Raw genomic sequence first — 18655 nt, 5'->3', positions numbered from 1 at the left:
AATTATAGGAAGGGACCCCAAGGGTCATCTAGCCCAACCCGCTGCAATGCAAAGAAAGGAAACTCGGGTCTCTCAGCCTATACATTGCAAGCTTTCGCTCTGGATGAATCCATCAGGAGCAGCAGGCACCACCCCTGGCCACGGGCTCACAGTCCCAAGCACAACCCAACGAGAGGCAGCGTGGTGCAGGGGTTAGAGTGCCTGACTAGGACCTGAAGGACCAGGGTTCAGATCGTCACTTAGCCACAGGGTAGCCTTGGTGGCTGGTCCTTGCCTCTTAGCCTAACCTTCCTCACAGGGTTGTTGTGAGGATTGAACAAAGAAGGGGAGAACTCTTGGGGCCACCTTGAGCTCTTCGCAGGAAAAGGTGGGGTTGAAATGCAATAAATAAATAAACCAGAAGTCTGGATCAGGACTCAGGGGAAAGGGGGAGGGAAAGAGCACTGCCCCCCCCAAAGGACAGCTCAGCCGCGCATTGGGCTTAGGGGCGTGTCCATGTTCTGGCGCGAGCATCCTTAACGGGGGAGGGATGTGATGCTGGAAAAGGAAACGGGTCGGGCTGGAGGCTGTTTGGAGACAGGCAAAGATGGGACAGGTGTTAATAAGAGGGTATTCCAAGCACAGGGTTTGGAGGGCACATGCCAGTCAGGTCAGGGAAGCCGAGACACCCAGAGAGTAAAGTGCACGTGTCCCATCGGGACCATCTGGGAGCCCTGCCAGCCTCTGAGCGATGGGAGAGCGCCCCCTGCCGCGTGGCTGGAGTATCGCTGCCCAGGAACGCGGCCCCTTTGCGCACCGGGGAGTCCTTGGGGACCCTCCCTAGCCTTCACTCTTAAAGGTGCATGGACCCTGGCCTCTTCTGCCCCACACAACCATTGCGCACAGCGGTAGCAAGGAGAAGCAGCCATCTGGCCCCTGGACTGGGCTCTTGAACCTTGTGAACTTGGGCGGAACTTGCTTCCAAGTGAGCGTGCGTAGAGTCTCACGCTGTTAGGAAAGTTTGCAGCAGTGTAGATTCACACACCCAGCGTGTTTAGTGACCAATTGACCAGAGAAAAACCCTTTGCTTTCAGCAGCAGCTTCATCCCCAGCAATCAACAGATGAAGATTTTAGCTTAGAGAAAAAGCGAGGAAGCGGCGGCATGACAGAAGGCTTCCGGATTAGGCGCTGCATGGAGAAAGCAGGCGCAGAAAAGTTCCCATAGCACTAGAAGTTCGTGGACATCCGGGGAAGCCGATTGCTGGAAGATTCAGGACGGAGAAAAGAAAGTCCTTCACGCAGTGCAGAGTTAAACTGCGGAACTCCCTCCCACAAGACTCGGCTAACTTTAAAAGAGGACTAGATGAATTTATGGAAGAGGATAATGCTTCCGGTGGCCGCCAGCCAGGATGGCTATTTACCCCTCCACTGTCAGAGGCAGTTATGTCTCTGAAGGTCAGTCATTTTGCTGGAAGCCACCCAGCCAGATGGCGGGGTATAAATTATAAATTTATCATCATCATTGGGGATCTCAGGCCAGGCTCTTCGGTTCCCGCAGGCCAGTGCGGATAGGATGAAGCGCCAAAGTACGCAACTTGGGTGAGGGTCGCAGGCTGCAGCCGTGCGCCAAGTTCCTTTGGAATGTGGCCAATTGAATTCAACGGGCTTTTTACCTTTGAGTAAACATGCACAGGATCGGGCCCACAATAGGTTACCAAAGGGCCCAACTTTTTTTGCGTTTTCCCTTCCGGGCGTCCTCAGCTGCAACCCAGAAGGCAGCTGAGATCCCTTTTGCAGAAGCGGCGCGTCCCTTTCCCAGCCTCTCTCAGCACCTGAATCCCATTCTGGTTGCGAGCAGGAGCAGGCTTGGCCCAGCTGCGCGCGCTTAAGACCCATCCTCGGCCTCTCCCTCCCTCGCGCAGCCAGAAGCCCCTGCCCACATTTAACGGGCCAGAATGGATCCCCCGGCGGGTGGGGAGGAGCAGGCGCGCGCCTTGCAGCCCACCCTCCGCCTGCTGGTGGGCTTGCTCATCCCCTGCCTTCTTCTCCTCTTCCTCCTGAACCTCCTGCTCCTGCTGGGCTGGAGACCCACCTGCCGAAGGGTGGGGAGGCGGGAGCTCGGCCAGGCCCCCCCGGCTTCCCCCCAGCTCTTCCAGGTGGTCTCGGGGAGCGCTGTGCTGAAGCAGGATGGCAACGGCAGGGTCGTCCTGCAGCAGCTCCTGCAGCCAGCTGAGGGTCCCGGGGGTCCCCGTGCCTTCCCGCTCCCCATGTCCTGTAGCGGGAGGGCGGCTGCATCCTCGGGGTCTCGGTCTAGGGGGACGCCCAGGCCCCATCGCAGCAGCCAAGCTCCGCTGAGGGGCCACCCGGGGAATGGGGCGTCCCGGGGAATGGTTTCCTCCTCCAGTGACCAGGACAAGCAAACCATCTTGGTGCCCCCCAACACGCCCGAGAGTGGCTCAGGGACTGGGGTAAGTAAGCGGTTGAGCTAGTGGGGGGGGAGTGGCAAACATTGCTTTGGGGCTGCTGTTCTTCCTCTCTCCCCGAGGAAGGTGTTTTATGCTGAGTCTTGACCATTTTATCTTTTGTAAACTGCTTGGAGAGTTTTTTCTTTTTTTTATTAAGTTTTACAAGTATTGTGTTATGTACTGAGTTGAATAGGATCCAAACTGCAGCAGTCTGATTGGTCCTAGAACAATAGGATCCAAAAGGCAGCAGTCTGATTGGTCCTAGAACAATAGGATCCAAAAGGCAGCAGTCTGATTGGTCCTAGAACAATAGGATTCATAATGCAGCAGTCTGATTGGTCCTAGAACAATGCAGCAGTATGATTGGTTGGCAGGAACCACCCAATCATGCTCCAGATAGAAGTGAATCCACAACCTGATTGGCTTACAGTAGAATTCCGGAATTAGCCAATCATGTGCAGCCCATTGTGTAAATAATGTATATAAAGCAGATACTTTGAGGGGACATTCATTCATTCCTCCTCACCACTATGAGCTGAATAAAGAGAATGAAATCACTTTGCAACTCTGAGTATATTTCATATTGTTTTACAAGTATTTTTGGACGCGGGTGGCGCTGTGGGTTAAACCACAGAGCCTAGGCCTTGCCGATCAGAAGTTCGGCAGTTTGAATCCCTGCCATGGGGTGAGCTCCCGTGGCTCGGTCCCTGCTCCTGCCAACCTAGCAGTTCGAAAGCACGTCAAAGTGCAAGTAGATAAATAGGTACCGCTCCTGCGGGAAGGTAAACGGCGTTTCCGTGCGCTGCTTTGGTTCGCCAGAAGCGGCTTCGTCATGCTTGCCACATGACCTGGAAGCTGTACGCCGATTCCCTCAGCCAATAAAGCGCGATGAGCGCCGCAACCCGAGTCGGCCACGACTGGACCTAATGGTCAGGGGTCCCTTTACCTTTTACAAGTATTATTTACATTCAAATACAATCAATTTTTATGCATACATAGGATTCCCTGAATCCTTGGATTTCCCCCACCCCTCCATAGGTTCCATTGTAAATCTTTATCTGCTGTATCTTATAATGTTACCCAAATTTTCTTCAAATTTCCCATTTTAACCATGGAATTGTTACAATTTTTATGACAATCCTGCTAACGTTTTTAAATATTTACAGTGTTCTCAAAGATAACCTATACTTTTTCCCCACTCTTTGTTGCATTTCTTATCTTCTTGGTTTCTGATCCTCCCGGTCAATTTTGTGATTTTGGCGTAGTCTATCATCTTGATTATCCATTCTTCTCTGGTTAGGAGTTTATCTTCCTTCCATCTCTGGGCAAAAAGCATCATCACAGCTGTCGTTGCATCCATGAATAGTCTTTTCTGCTCCTTTGGTATCTCTTCACCTATAATTCCTAATAAAAAAGCTTCTGGGTTTTTCACAAAAGTTATCTTAAACATTTTTTTCAACTCATTTTATATCATTTCCCGGAATGCTCTTGTTATCTTGCACATCCACCACATATGGTAGAAAGTGCCTTCTTTCTCTTTGCATTTCCAACATGTATTTGTAGCAGTTCTATACATTTTTGCTAACCTAGTAGGGGTTAAATACCATAAAGAGTTTATTTCTTTTACAATTGAGGGCTGTGTAGATTTTAGGAAATGAATATAAACAAACTGGGTCCATCTACAGCATTATTCCAGCAGCGCACGCTCTCTCTCTCTCTCTTTTCCGTGCCTGGACATGCTGTCGGGATGCCCTGCATGAGAATTGTGTGCTCTTCCAGGGAGCGTTGCTCTTTCCCTTTAAAACAAAGCAAGATTCTAGCCGGGCAGCAGGGCTTTGCATCAGCACCTCCTTTCAGCAGAAGCTGGGGCAAAGCTCCACCAACCACATTGCCAGGAATGGGAGGAGATCTCCCCATCAACCTAGCTTTTGGCAGAACGCCACCCCTCTCACCAACTTGGCAGGAGGTGAGGCATTCTGCAGAACTTTGCCACCAGTCCCTATCTGCCCCTAGAAGTTGGAGAGACCAGTGGTGGAGCTGAGTGGCAGAACAGGTGTACTGCTGCTTGAGGAGAGCCATCTGAGGAGGCTGCCTCACCCAACATGTGAGTTGCCCCAAGCTCAGACCACATGGCTCTTACAAGCCTCTCTTGAGTTCCTTTACCAATAATTTAGGACTTTCAATTCTGTAACGAAACCAAGTTTTACTGCCTGTACACCCGCCCCCCGCCCCCCCGGAATGCTACATGGAAAAGCACATGAATCTGAGAGTTTGTAAGTAAACCATTTTTTAACTTCTCAAATGTGTGGTCTTTTTCTACGCTAGAGGAAGAGGGGAACTGAGCTGAACTCTTCATTTGGAATCACTCTGTTTGGTTTTCAGGGTATCCCAGATAGCACATTCAGCCGCTGCCACACCAGCACCCAGAACAAGGTTTGCCGCAGTAGCAGGTCAGCGTCTGCCACCCACCCACAAGTGGTGCCTTTTGAGCACGGCAGCAGCATCCGATGTGAGGACCAGAGGGCGCAGCTCAACTCTGCAAACTTCACAGCCTCTCAAGGACCAGGCCTGGACTCGGACTTTGGTGCCAGTGCTGGTGAGTGAGTGCCGACACCCCAGGCCTGGGAGTGGGGGCTGCTTTTTACAGACTGCCCAGTGGGGGTTAGATTCTGTTGTGTTCAGCCCTGGGCACCTTGGGTGAAAGAAGGTGGCTGGTGGTGAGCAGGAAAGGAATTTGAGGGGAGGATAAAGCTTTCATCCCAGGAGAACCAGCTGCAGGAAATAGGGTGAATTTTGCCCAGTGAAGGGACAGGTTGTTCCCCCTTCCAACAAAGACAGGGCAAGAAATAAGTACATAGGATGAGTTGCTGGATCAGGCCAGAGAAACCCCATGAGCTGAACCCAAACACAAGAGCCCTCTCCTCTCCTGTGGTCCCAGCAGCTGATATTCAGAGGCATCCTCTAGTCTGGGTTCAATGGCCTGAGCCTGGGGTGACCCTGCTGCCGTGGGAATGTTGTGGATAGTAGGAAAGGATATATTGATTAAATATTATCTTTCCTCACTCACGCTAGTGAGCTAGTAGCAGAGCACATTCCCTTGTACATAGCAGGAAGCTAGCTGGTAGATTCGTTTGAATCTCTTGAGTTAAGCAATTCAGTCTGACTTGTCCAGATTGGATTGTTCCTGGTAAATTCCCCTTTTTTTCCTCTTAAAACAATAAGGACACAACAGTCTTCTTGAAAAGCAATGATAAGAAGTTTACTTACATTCAGTTCAGAGTATGATCCTGAAGGCAGGCTTTAGCTTGTGATTACAGAAGAGCGTGTGAGTTTATCCCATATGGGGATTGAGCCCATGTGCTGCTGGCTGAGAGCCAGCAGACAGCAAAAGAACATCAAGAAAACAGCGTCAAGAGAAGAAATGGCAACAAGAGAAAGATGGCTGCATGACTGGCCCTTTTATGGGGTCTCCTAGGGTCACGCTCATCTACCTGGTCACACGCAGAGGAAGGATGCTCCAGACAGGTGTGACAGGAAGTCCTCCTGGCTGGAGTAACATCCCCATGTGTCCACCCTGGGCAAACAGGAAATGTTGTACTTGACTGCTACAGTGATATTACATCCCACAGGTGCTGGGCAGGATATTAAGCCTTGCAGTGCTGGTGCCATCACTTCCTTGAGCAGCTGACTGATGCCCAGTTTCCAATAGCTTCTTTTCCAGCTTTGGCGTTCCCAGTTGATTCAGCTCCCACGTCCCTCCCTCCCATGTCCTGTTCAACCCTCTTATTCTTCCTGGTCATCTTCCTCCCAGTCACCATTTTTTATTTCAGTAGGCACAAACGGTCCTTGCTGGTGTGTAATGGCAGGATAAAATGCTTCAAGCCAGGCCCGTGGCCCTCTGCTGGTGTTGCCTTCCAGCATATTGGAAGACTTGGTTCCTGTCGAATAATGTTGGGCTCATGAAGCACACAGATAATCTCTTGCTGCTCTCCTTTCCATCAAGTAGATGCATACTGGGCATTTTCAGAAAACTTGCCCTGCTGCTCTTAAAGCAGAATTGGGGCTAGGTACCAGCACTCAACCCATTAAATATTTCTGGGTGGGGAGAGTTCAGGATAGGGAGATAGGGGCCCCCACCCCCTCCATTGTTTCCCCCTCCAACATTCAATGGCTCAAAAGCACTCAACCAGAACACAGACTGATTCATGGAATATGGCCAGCTTCCAGTTCCTGGAGAGTCTAAGTTTAGGCCCCTTTTCTCCCTCTCCTAGAATCAAAGCGAGAATTGCCCACATAAAGCAATTGGAAAATCCAGGAATTTGAGCAAAGCTGTGATTTGGCAGCATGATGTCATTTTCTCTCTTCAGAATGCCCCCCCCCCCCCGGCAGCCAAGACAGGCACTCTTCTCTTTGGCATTCCGTGTGAAACTGGAAGCGGGATCTGTTAGGTTCTTTTCAAGGACAATCCATCCCAGTCAACATTGTTCCCCCTCATTGCCAAGTCCTCACTGGCATGGGGGGGGGCACCCTGAGAGTTTTTCTGGGTTTTTGTCCTGCAAACCTTGGGAGTCCCCCCTCCAAAAAAGCCTGCAGACGCCTTCCTCCTGTGCAGGAATCGGCCTGTTTTGGCTACAGAAGGACCCACGACAATTGGGGAACGAAGCAGCCATTAGCTAAGATGCTGGCTAAGTTAGCAGGGCTGCTGGTGTGTTTGGCTAGTATCTGAGTGGCTTCTTCTCCCCTCCCACCTGTGTTTTGCAGGTGTCTCTGTGAGGATCTTGTCAGATTGCGAAGCAAGTCCAGGAACACCCCTGTTGGGTCGGCTGTTTGAGTGGGACTATTATGACCCCAGCTACAAGAGAGAAGACCAGCTCCACCGGCAGCTGCCTCCCATTGGCAGCAAGCAATACTGGCTCTAGCCCAGGGCAGGGGCAGCGGGTGGGTTGTGGGCCAGTGGCTCTCATGCAGACCCAGCCCTTCCCACAGAGATGCCCAAGTTTTTAACTTAACTTATTTTGTGTGTGTGTCTATTTATTTATTGTGTATTTTATCTGTTAAGCACTGGCTGCTAAAAGAAAATTCTTGTCTTAATGTCAAATTCGGAATGAGATTTGCACATCTCCTTGATGCACACTTGATTTGCACTCTCCCTCAAAGCCCTGCATTTCTCTGCACAAATGCAGCCACAAATGCATGGCTGCCCACACCGTCAATTGCTAATCCCTTCACACAATCGGTTTCAGCAAAGGGACACTTCCGCTAGCATGGAAACAAAAATGATTTAAGGGGAATTGGGACACGTTTACAGGGAGGGTCCATCTGAGCAGGTCTTGGATGGCAGGAACTCTCAATGGGAATTGGTGGCAGGGACTTGCATTAAAGAGAACACAGATACTCCTGGCACTATTTTTTACACAGGCCTGTCTGTGCCTGGGTGGGTGGGAGGGAGAAAGGAAGCCCTCTGGGGAATCTGCCTCCCTCGCTGTATCATGTAGTACCAGACTTGTGTTCTATCAACTTGTGTTTTATTAAAGAAGATGCTGGAGCTTTTATTCTCTGCTCAGCTGCTTTTTGAAGAATCAAGGAATTGTAGAGTTGGAAGGGACCCCAAAGGGGCATCTCGTCCAATCCCCTGCAATGCGTGTAGGCAGGAGCGCCCCAGCATGTTACTCATTTTACCCAAAGGCTCTTGGTCTTACCTGGAAAGAGAGTGTTGAATGGGCCCCCCAGAGAAAGCACATTAATTCATCAATTAGAAAATTCTCAGTTAATTTTTCTCTCCTGCCCCTGCCCACTTTTCTTTCACACACCAAGCTTTTGTAGCCTGGAAAAGAGCTTGAAAGTATCTGATGGAGTCTCTCAAGCAGGGGTGAGAAGCAAGACTTTGGGCAAGACTTTTGGAAAGCAGAGGACTGTCCCCTCCAGGCTGAGCAGCAGAAACTGGGATGCAGGTTAAGAGGAAAAACCGAAGCGTGCATCCTTATACATTAAGGGGGCAGTCCTTGACCTTTCCTGCAGATTTCTAAGTGCTGAGGTTACAGAACAACCAAGTTGCCGTGGTCTAGAGAAGATCTGAAGTACGCACCTCTCTTGCTGAAATGTGGTAGCTTCATTCAAGTGACTGGCCCAAGGTCTCGCCCAGTGAGCGTCATGGCTGAATGGGGATTTGAACCCTGGTCTCCCAGATCCTATTGTGATGCTCTTAACCACTGTTCATTCACGTATGATACAAGTGTCCCAGCAGACAGGAGTAGAACCTTTTGAGTGGTAGCACATTTCTTGGAGGACGTACTAATGTGAGGCCTGCCTAACAAAAGCAATCAGGCCTAAGAACACCCTTGAGGCAGGTTCTGAGTAAATTTTATTAACATTATTTCTCTGTGCTTGAAATTTCGTTTTTGCTTGTTTTGGAACCATTGAGAATTGAGTTAGGTCAGCACAAATGAGGTAAAACAGGTGCTTGCTTGAGCCCTAATCCTACTCACAATAGATAAAATGTTCTAGCAGCCAGCTTTCCTATGTAATTTCAGAAAACAAATGGCTCTTTCCTTTTGCTCTTGGGAAGAGCTTCCATGCAAACCACTAGCCCACAAGGCTAAAGATCTCCAACTTCAGTTTCCCTTTGAATAGCTCCTCAGTTCCACGGAGTGAAAAGGGGTGGAAGCGCAGGACAAAAATAGCATTGGCTGAGCCAATTAAGGGAGCGTTAACGGAAGATTCCCATATTCCTATAGCAACCAAAGTCCAGAAAAAAGATTGCTTATTTTCAAGAGTAAAAACCAGAGAAAGTGGCTTTTGAACCTGAACACTCTGAATGCAAAACTGGTAACTGGGTTGTTGAGAAAAAGAAATAGATAATACTATTCTTTATCAAAGCTGGAAAAGAGGGGTCCCAAGAGCAGCAGTTCTTTTTCTGCCTTTAATTTGACTCTCAAATACAACCAGCTTCTCTCACAGCAGCTCAAAGTAAGTCATAGTGAGGTGTTACTTGGAATTGCTAAGGATTTCTATCCTGCTGATTTGATAAGCGACACAGCCAGTTCTCTACTCAGAAATGTCTGATCACAGAAGCAAGACGTCTTTTGCCCAAGGTTCCAAATTGCAATTGTGCCCAATATCACAAAGAGGACACAGAGGTGAGAGCCACAAAACATGTCACACGTCATCCTGAAGGAGAGGATTATCAAATAGGTTAGTTTAGCTCTTTCATGTGATGTCCTATAGTGCCCATCTGTAGGAACACTCATGGATGAGCCTCTATAAAAAAGCACACCCAAACACTAAGTTATATATATATTTAAACTAAAGAGTGGCCTTGGTAGATCAGGCTTCAAGGGGTTCCCTCTAGCCTAGCATCCTGTTCTCACAGCAGCCAAGCAAATGTCCTAACTGGCATCTCACAAGGAGGAGACGAAGGCAACAACAGCTGTGCAACCTGCATTCAGAAGCATTTTGGTTCTGATATTGCAATTGTGTTTTGTTGCAAGTGGCAGAAAATTTCATTAACTCTGCCCTGTGTTAAAAAAGAGCAAATCTTTCAGTTTAACTGGATGCTCTCAGGTATTATATGAGGCTCCTCCTCACCCTAATCCCATTCCCCTATGACAGGCACGTCCAACTCCCAAGAGACTGATTTATTCCCAGTATGTATAAAAAAACTGGCAGTGATCTACACGTTGTCTTTGGAGGGAGGAGGAGCATGCGTGGGGTGGGTAGACTGCCCAGAGTTCTTGAGCCCAGACTTCTTCAGCTTTTGTTAACTTTCAGCAAACTTTATTTAATCCCACAATTGATAAGGGTCCCGCAATCTACCAGGATCAGCTGGAGATCGCGACCTACTGGTTGGACATGCCTACCATATGAGACACACCTCCATCCTGTTGTTCCCAGTTTACTTTTCTTCTAAACTGAAAAGCCACAATTGTTGTAAGCTTTCCTGAGGTTGTTTCTTCTGCCCCTCGATCATTTTGGTGCACTTTTATGCACATTTTCCAGCTTTACAGCAACTTTTCTGAGATGTGGCAACCAGAACTGTGGACAGTGCAGTCAAACCATGGATTTGTGTAGAGGAACCGATGCAAGCTTTTGTGTCACAACTTTTAGTCAGTAAGCCTGAGGGCAGGGACTCTTGTACTGGTAAGCAACTTTGGGAACCGCTTGTCAGCTGAAGAACAGGGTAAATAAATATATGCATTAACTGTATTAGCTCCCAAGGTAACATTCAATGTACACATAGCTGTGTCCTGTCAGATGTGAATTTGGGAATGAAAAAGTCTATGTGCAAAGGCTGTGCTATAGAGTATCTATCTAATCACTTTGAGAGGGAGCCATACGCGAGTGCCATTTACAGAAGTGGTTGGGAAAGGGGCAAAACAGGTACTTCACAGGGCTACGTGGATCTGTATGCAATGTAATCTGCTCTGGTTCAAAATAACCAGCCCCCAAACCACCCCTAAAGTTAGCATGTGAACCAGAATCCAAAAGTGCAGCTTTAAATGCTGATGAACTAGCCTAGGACTGCATCTAGCAGTTATAGTGTTTCCGACCACCATGATGAGATAGAGCTGGCACTTGGTGAAGAAAGAGAAATCCCTTCCATCCAGCCCAGGTCCCCACCAGATGCTAGCTCTCGGTGCAGACTTTTGACTAACTTCTTCCTACCCACAAGGCATACTGATGCCTACTTCTGATGAGGCATCGTTAAGTTGAAGGGGGTGTCTCTAACATACTTCTAGCTTGTGGTGCCAACACAGAAGGATAAGTAAAAAAGGAAAGAACCTCTACTTCAACCCTTGAATTTCTTCAGAGAAAGAACCATTGTAAACATAAACAAAAAACAGAGCCATATTCCAAGAAGGACACAAGCAAACAGAGTTCCTGAAATTGTAATAATTGGTCTGGGGGTGGAATTCAGCCACAAATGACAAAAACGGTGAACATGAAGATAATAAGAGGGCAGGCCCAACAGCTTATTAATTGCAAGCTGCTCCTGCTCCGAAATTGTGTTCTATGAAAGTGAGGCCCTTTTCTGAGTATTCCAACATTGAAAGGTTGTTTATGTGCAGATTGTTAGGATCATTTCATCACCAACTTTTGTTTTGCGGTTCTATGCCTTGTAGGGTACAATCCACTGGAAGCTTCTCCTATTCAAGCTCTCCCAGAACACGTTTAAGTTCTACACAGGTGGTCCTACTGATTCATGCCTCAAAAGTCAGCCACAGGGCCAGTATTATGGAAGTTAAGTGAAGTATGTTGGGTAAATGTGTTCTATTGTCTTTGTTCCCACAGAACTGAAGGAACGCCCTGCACTGATTATGCCCCAACAATTCAGCCCCTTCAAAAGCAAAGTTTCAAACCTCTTAAGAGTTAGTGCAGCCATTAAAGAGCTGTGAGCCAACAAGCTCCTGGTTCTCCCTCCATCCTCCCATCTATCCCATTTGCTGCTGAAGAGGTACCCACAACTCCAGCCCACCAAATCCCCACCACACACAACAAGGACAGGTATTGCATCTTTTATATCTGGCAAACCCATCAGCTGGCAAAATCCTCACTATCCCCCCTCCTGGCACAACTGCTGTTTTAACCCAAACAGGTCCCTCTTTCTTCCCCCTTCTTAATCTGTCCCATCTGCCTTCCTTTGGTTTTACCCAAGAACTTTACCAAAGCCCTATAAAATCTCTCCCCATCCTCCCTGGACAACAACTCTTTCTAACAAGCAAGTACCATCACCACCAATACCCCCTTGTCCCTTTATCGGACCACATCCACATTTTCCCCCTATGGCATGCTTGGAAGAGTAACTCTTGCACTCGTTTTAAACTGAGCCTGTTTGTGTGTCGTTTACAAAGTCCCTTTTTTGATCCAGTACCTTTATTTTTGCTTTATCTTTCTTTGTCAACTATTGGGGTGCAAAACTCCAGGATGCACCCTGGTCTTAACGTCAAAAGATCCCTAGAACTGTCGGATTCCATGTGAAAACTGTAGGCTTGTGTACAAACCACAGAGTTTGTAACACTACTAAGTCCTAATGAAGACCATAAACCCTGCAACCAAGAAGATGACACAAGCTGCAGAGATGAAGTTCATGGAGCAAACCTCGGTTGGGGCACAGAGAACGCCTGACCTTCAGGGTGGCACCAACACCTCCCTCCCACAGGTGAGCAAAGCCTTCAAGCACACCCCCTTCCTCTTGTGGCCCTAAAGTACCACCTCTGCTTACAGAAACACTATTATCAGGCATGAGCCTCCACTCCTGGCAAACTTTAAATATTTTCTACTGAAAGAATCCCTGGAAGTCCTGTACAAACTGACTGTTAAAAGCACTAGGAGTCCTGCTGTCCTACAACTGCACAGGCAGCTTTGCCAAGAGCCCGGATGGCCAAAGCAGCAGAAAAACGACCAACAGGAAGGAAGGAAGGAAGGAAGGAAGACCAATGCCAACTTGAACTTATGGGATTTTTTTTAATTTATTTTTGTGGGTTTTAAACTTTTAAACTTTTTGTTTTTACAGGCTATTGTACCCGTTGCTAAAGCTGCTGATTCTGCCATAAAACTAGAACAGAAATTTCCCAGAAGTGTAGTCAGTTCCTCAACTGCCCGCCCACCTGCCTCCCAACCAACATTGCATTTGCAGCAGCAGCAACAGACTCCTGCTGACAGAGTCTGGCACGCAGCTACACGGGTCTGACCAAGGAATGAAGAAGCCAGGAGTCCACTGACCATTGGAATCGCCCTGTACAACACGGCCTGCTCTGCAGTTTGGTCCGCTCTGGCAGCACTTTAACCATAGAGGTCGTCATCGTTGTCTTCACTGTATACGTTCCCACCACTGGTGCCTCCGGTGCCCTGGCTGGGTCCAGCACCACCCTGGTTACCTGATGGGAATCTGCAAAGAACAGCCAGAGAAGAGCAGCTGTTGAATACCTTCCACGGAGCAGGAGGCCATCAAGGCTGCTTGGGGTAAGCCACAGCCACCTTCTTCCCCATGACCAGTTCTCCCTTCGCAGCTGTGGCTCAAAAGGCTCAAATTACCTGACCTGTCAAAGTGGCCCTCAACAGCTGGCCACTTCTGGGTCTGGCCCTCTGGCCAGATCCAGTTCCCCACCTTTGCTGTGACACAGAAATGCATGGCAGACGCCCTACCTCAAAGTGCCATCTCAGAGCCCTCTGGGTTTCTGGCTCTCTGGCCAAGCGTCAAGACAGCACATGTCCTGTATGCTTCATCCCATTTTACACCTTGCTGTGGAAGGAGGAGCCACACAAATGGGTTCCCCCTCTGCACAGTTCCATGCAGGCCCTTCATTCTGTCGTGAAGGCACAGAGCTACAAGGGACACCTCAGGATGACAGAGATCCTGGGTAGTAACAGGGAGGGGAGGGGATACGGCAGCAGTGCTGGGCTACAGAGGGAAGAGATCTACAAACAGATCCAGTCCCCTCTCACTAAACTCTAAGTACCAAGCAGATTAAACCTGCACAACAGTCATGCCATTTTGGTAAAAAAATAAATAAAAATTAATTCACGGATTCCCATAAACATACTCTTCCAAAAGCTGCAAATACCATATTGATGGGGGGGGGGGACGACCCAACACCTCGTACTGGGGAAACACAAGTAGCGATGGCAATCACTGCATTCCTCGTCCCGTCTAATGGGAGCTGTAAGCTCTCATGGCAAGATAGGTTTTGGAATGTGGACAGCACTTTTCTGACAGCAGGTACTGTGCAAAGGCCCAGTAGGAAAAGCAGCTCTGTACACCACAGAAGCACAAGTTGCACATTTTTGACACCAGCTGTGGTGGACCTCTTTTGGACCTCTCCAAAAACCCAGGGTCATAAATGAAGTCCTGTGTAATACGAAGAGCTACTAAGAAGGAGGACACAAAGTACATGCCAAGATGCTCTGCTCACCTGAAGCTACCAAAGCCGCGGCTCTGCTGAAGGGTCTGTGCAAACATCTCATATTTGCGGATATCGTTGTCGCTGACTGAGCGCCGGGCGAAGCGCATGGCCTCCTCAAAGTGATCACGCCGGATCTCAGGGACTGGGTCATCCTCCTCCACTTCCTAAACCGGCAAAGTCACAGTTAGGAGCACAAGGTGCCACCAACAGCCACGGTCAACCCCCCCTTCCCACCCCGAGAGTTAATATCCACCACACGTCCAAAGACACTCACCATGGCAGAAGGGTTGGTCTGCCTCTCCCTCTCCCTCCTGATCTCATTCTCAATCGACTCCCGGATGGCCAGCTTACAGGCCCGCTGGCAAATTTCGGTTAAATCGGCTCCTGAAAAGCCATTGGTCATCTTAGCCAGAAAATCCAGGTCCACGTCCTGAGGAAACACAGGAGGTCCCACATTCATTTATAAAGCCAACTTATCCCCTGCCCTTCCAATGCATTTCCATCATGCAGGGCAGTGTATGACAGCAAGGAAAAACAAAAGCACCGCATAAAAAGAAATGAAACTGCGTAAAACAACAGCAACAAAAAACAGGCACAGCAGATAAAAACCAACATTTTAAAATGAGGTTTACTACATAAAACACAAATCAATTGCCTAGTGAGACAAATGTTTGTCAGAACAAAGTAACTTTAATCAGTTGTCAGGCAGGGGGTTGGACTAGATGACCCTTGGGTCCCTTCCAACTCTAAGATTCTATGAACTGTGAGAAGGTGGAAAAAAAATAATAATTTATTTTTAGAATGATATCCCACCCTTCACTCTAATGCAAATAATTTTTCTTTTCCCACCATGAAGAATTGGCAAGCAAATATTTCAATGCATCTTGATTAAAAGCTGGTGGGGCCTCAGAAGGCTAAATAAAGTTGCGTCATGGTCCAAGTCATGACCTCTGATCTCTGCAGGACTCCTAAGTTCTCTGCAGACACAAAAAGTGACATTTATCTGTTAACCCCCCCACCCCCCACAGCATTCCTGTCAGCCCCAAACCTGCCTTGGCCACAGGCGATTTCCTCAGGTTGGCCTTGAGAATGGCCACGCGAGACTTCTCATCAGGCAGTGGGATGTAGATCAGCTGGTCCAGGCGCCCAGGGCGCAGGATGGCGGGATCAATGATGTCCGGCCGGTTAGTGGCGCCAATGATGAAAACGTTCTTTTTGGTTGACATGCCGTCCATCTCTGTTAGGATCTGGTTGATGACTCTGTCTGCGGCGCCGCCACCGTCCCCTATGTTCCCACCACGGGCCTTTGCAATGGAGTCCAGCTCATCAAAGAACAGCACACAGGGCGCTGCTTGGCGGGCCTGCGTGGAGGAAGGATGCTCGGTCAGACCTCAAACATGCAAGCGCTAAGAAACCAATTCACCAGACCTGGCATGGAAATGCCAGTGTGAAAAGGGGCCGCCCTGCAGGGAAAATCCAGCAGGGAGAGCTGTACCTTGTCAAAGATCTCCCGCACGTTGGCCTCGGACTCTCCGAACCACATGGTGAGCAGTTCTGGACCCTTGATAGAGATGAAGTTGGCCTGGCATTCGTTGGCAATGGCTTTGGCCAGCAGGGTCTTTCCACAGCCAGGAGGCCCATAGAACAACACCCCTTTGGAGGGGGTCATGCCAAACTTAAGGAATTTGTCAGGATGCTCTACTGGATACTGTGGAAGGAAGAAGATCAGTATCAGCCCCACAAGGTTAAAGGGAAGGGAGGAGAGAACATCCTGAGCTCAGGTCCTCGCCACACTGTGTTGTTTGTGGCCGTGGAGCACTCGGGAAGGGCTCTGTAGTAGCAAGCAATGCTTCACTGAGCCACAGAGAGGCAGAGGTGCAACATCCACTCAGAGTTGGACGTCTGTTCTTTCCTCACACATGCTGCTGCTGTTGCTACTTCTTACAGAATAGCCCGGGAGTATAAGCCGGCATCCCCTCACCTACTGGATGAGCACAAGCTGGTGACCCTGGTAAAGGCCTGGGGGTCGGCAGATTGAGGATTTTATGGCGTCATGGTCGTTAATCTCACCACAAATGCACGACCCAAAATTATATAACTGATGCTTACACTGGAGCAGCCATATGGTGCCAAACATAAATGACATACAAGTAATGCTGTGACTGAACACAATCCAGCTTAAAAGCTCAGAGAAAGTGAGATCTTCTGTTCTGAAGTCAGCCATGAGAGCACTGTTACGAAAAAGGAGCAATGCTGCTGAGTGCTCCAGATGGCTGGAAAGCCAAACAGGATGTTTATGTTATGGGACTGTACCGTGGGAACCAGGGACAGTCTATTATGTGCTCTGAGCACCGGATGTTAGCTCAGAGTGTCACATGACCCTGTACTGGAAGTACATGGGTGGAGTTATTCTCTCTCTGCAGCTGGGTATCAGAGGGTACAGACATGTTTTCTCTGTACTGCTGAAAGACAGAAATAAAGACATGTAGATATATTTCTGTCTGTCTCTTTCCCCTCCCTGGGGATGGCAGGGAGTGAGGGAGGAGGAGAGTGGCTGTGTTCTTCTCACGTTTGAAGAAGGATCGGCCGATAAAGACCTCGCCTTGTCTTGCCGGGAGTCGCTGACGGGGGAGGCCAACAAGAAACCAAGCCGGGCACCTGGATAGAGTGCCAAATTCCTCTGACTGACAAGGCTTGATTCAACAAATGGTAGCAGACGCTGCTGGTTATCTGATCCATGGGAATCAGCATGAGAGGTGAGAGGTTGATGGATCGTGTGCCATCCTCTGCACCAAGGAAAGAAGATAACGTCTGAAATTGCAGCCAGAAGCTGAACAGACGGCTGGCCCCAAGAGGGGGTGTTTTCCAAGCAACGGAGCCCCAAAAAGGTATGCTGAATATCGGGCTAAAAGTGTGAATGCAGATGGATTGATTCTCTGGTTCACGAGAGAGCTGCGTTTGGAAAAACAAGCTCTGAAAGAAAGGCTTGCATACCAGAAATTCCTGTGGTGAGATAAGGATTCCCGTCCCGGGGAAGGTTGCTAAGCAACGACAGTCGGCAGTGGAAAACTACTGACACCTGGGGCTGGCTCAGTCAGAGCTGGGAAAGCGAAAGTTGTTTTGACTGTGAGACTGTGGAGATTGCCTGCCTGCCTGAGTGAGAGGCAGAAAAACAGCTCAAAAAGGAGCTTTTGGATTTTAACTAGCTCGAGGGTGAAGAGCTGAGACTTGGATTCAAAATGGATCCCAAGAAGGGGGGAGCCTTGCCTTACCCGCCTCCCCTGACTAATGACAATTATTCATCTTGGTCTGTAAAGATGAAGGCCCTGCTGCAGAATCAGAGGATTTTTGGGGTGATTGAGAACCCCATCCCTCAAGCACCAACCAGAGGTTGGGAATCACAGAATGTGAAGGCCAGGACGGCTATAATTTTGTGTGTCTCGGATGATCAACTTGTGCATATTCAGGATTTGGAATATGCGCGTGAGATTTGGGAAACGCTGCGTAGAACACACCAGAGAGATGCTGGTTCTTCAGCGTTGTTGTATTTTGAGAAGCTGACCAATCTGAGGCTTGCGCCTGATGGAGATGTTCAAGCGCACCTGACGGAAATGAAATATCTGCGCCAACAGATGGTGGAACGCAATTTCCGTCTGCAGGAGGAAGTGTTTTGCTTCATGATGATTAACAGCTTAAATCGGACTTACAAAACCGTTGCCAGTCAGCTGGGTTCCCTCCCCGCGAACGATTTGACCGCGGAAAGGGTGTGTGCCGTTGTTTTGAATGAACACGACAGGCCTGCTGCACTGGAGGTGAAGGACAGGGGGAGGGAAGAACGGAGTTCTAATTCCCCCACTGATGTTGCTACTGGAGAGGATGCTGTAGCTTTGAACGTTGTCCGATGCTACAATTGCGGACAGACTGGGCATCTTCAGCGGAACTGCAAGAAGCCACGCCAGCTGAAAGGAGCGAAGGGCCGCTCAGCAAAGCCTGAGGCGTCAGGCAAAGGTCATACCAAGCCTATGGTGGAACCTGCAAGGGCTTTGATGGCGAAAGGAACCACGCCAGATGTTGGGAACGCGTTTATTATCGACACTGCAGCGACGGTTCATATGTCCCCACACAGAGGACTCTTTTCATCGTTTAAGAAGCAAAGCTTCGCTGTGGAACAAGCCAACGGTCAGAAGCTGGAGGCGACCGGGGTTGGATCTGTGTATCTTAAGAGTCTGAACTTGACAATACATAATGTTTACTTGGTTCCTGAATTGAAGTTCAATCTGCTGAGTGTTTCGCAGATTGCAAAGAAAGGA

The 18655-nt window shown here is 48.9% G+C and overlaps 2 protein-coding genes across 2 annotated transcripts in view; one reads left to right on the top strand and one right to left on the bottom strand.

Annotated features, from left to right (window-relative positions):
• Positions 1-2367: 2367 nt before the first annotated feature.
• LOC310745191 (protein huluwa-like) lies at positions 2368-7737 on the top strand (the record flags this gene model as incomplete). The annotated part of the gene is made up of 3 exons (XM_083577296.1): positions 2368-2448; positions 4828-5041; positions 7207-7737. 3 exons carry the CDS (start codon positions 2368-2370, stop codon positions 7362-7364), a joined length of 453 nt encoding a protein of 150 aa, XP_083433422.1. The 3' UTR covers positions 7365-7737.
• A 5149-nt stretch (positions 7738-12886) lies between these two features.
• VCP (valosin containing protein) overlaps positions 12887-18655 on the bottom strand; it is a 29310-nt gene continuing 23541 nt past the window's right edge. The window contains exons 13-17 of the mRNA XM_083575607.1: positions 15841-16053; positions 15398-15706; positions 14620-14775; positions 14355-14509; positions 12887-13330 (exon numbers count right to left, since the gene is read on the bottom strand). Of these exons, the coding sequence (XP_083431733.1) occupies positions 13225-13330; positions 14355-14509; positions 14620-14775; positions 15398-15706; positions 15841-16053 (939 nt within the window). The 3' untranslated portion in view covers positions 12887-13224. The remainder of the gene's footprint in view (positions 13331-14354; positions 14510-14619; positions 14776-15397; positions 15707-15840; positions 16054-18655) is intronic.

The sequence above is a fragment of the Podarcis filfolensis genome (genome assembly GCF_964270895.1).
Source record: "Podarcis filfolensis genome assembly, chromosome: 11".
Lineage (NCBI taxonomy): Eukaryota > Metazoa > Chordata > Lepidosauria > Squamata > Lacertidae > Podarcis > Podarcis filfolensis.
This window is presented reverse-complemented; position numbering and strand designations above follow the sequence as displayed.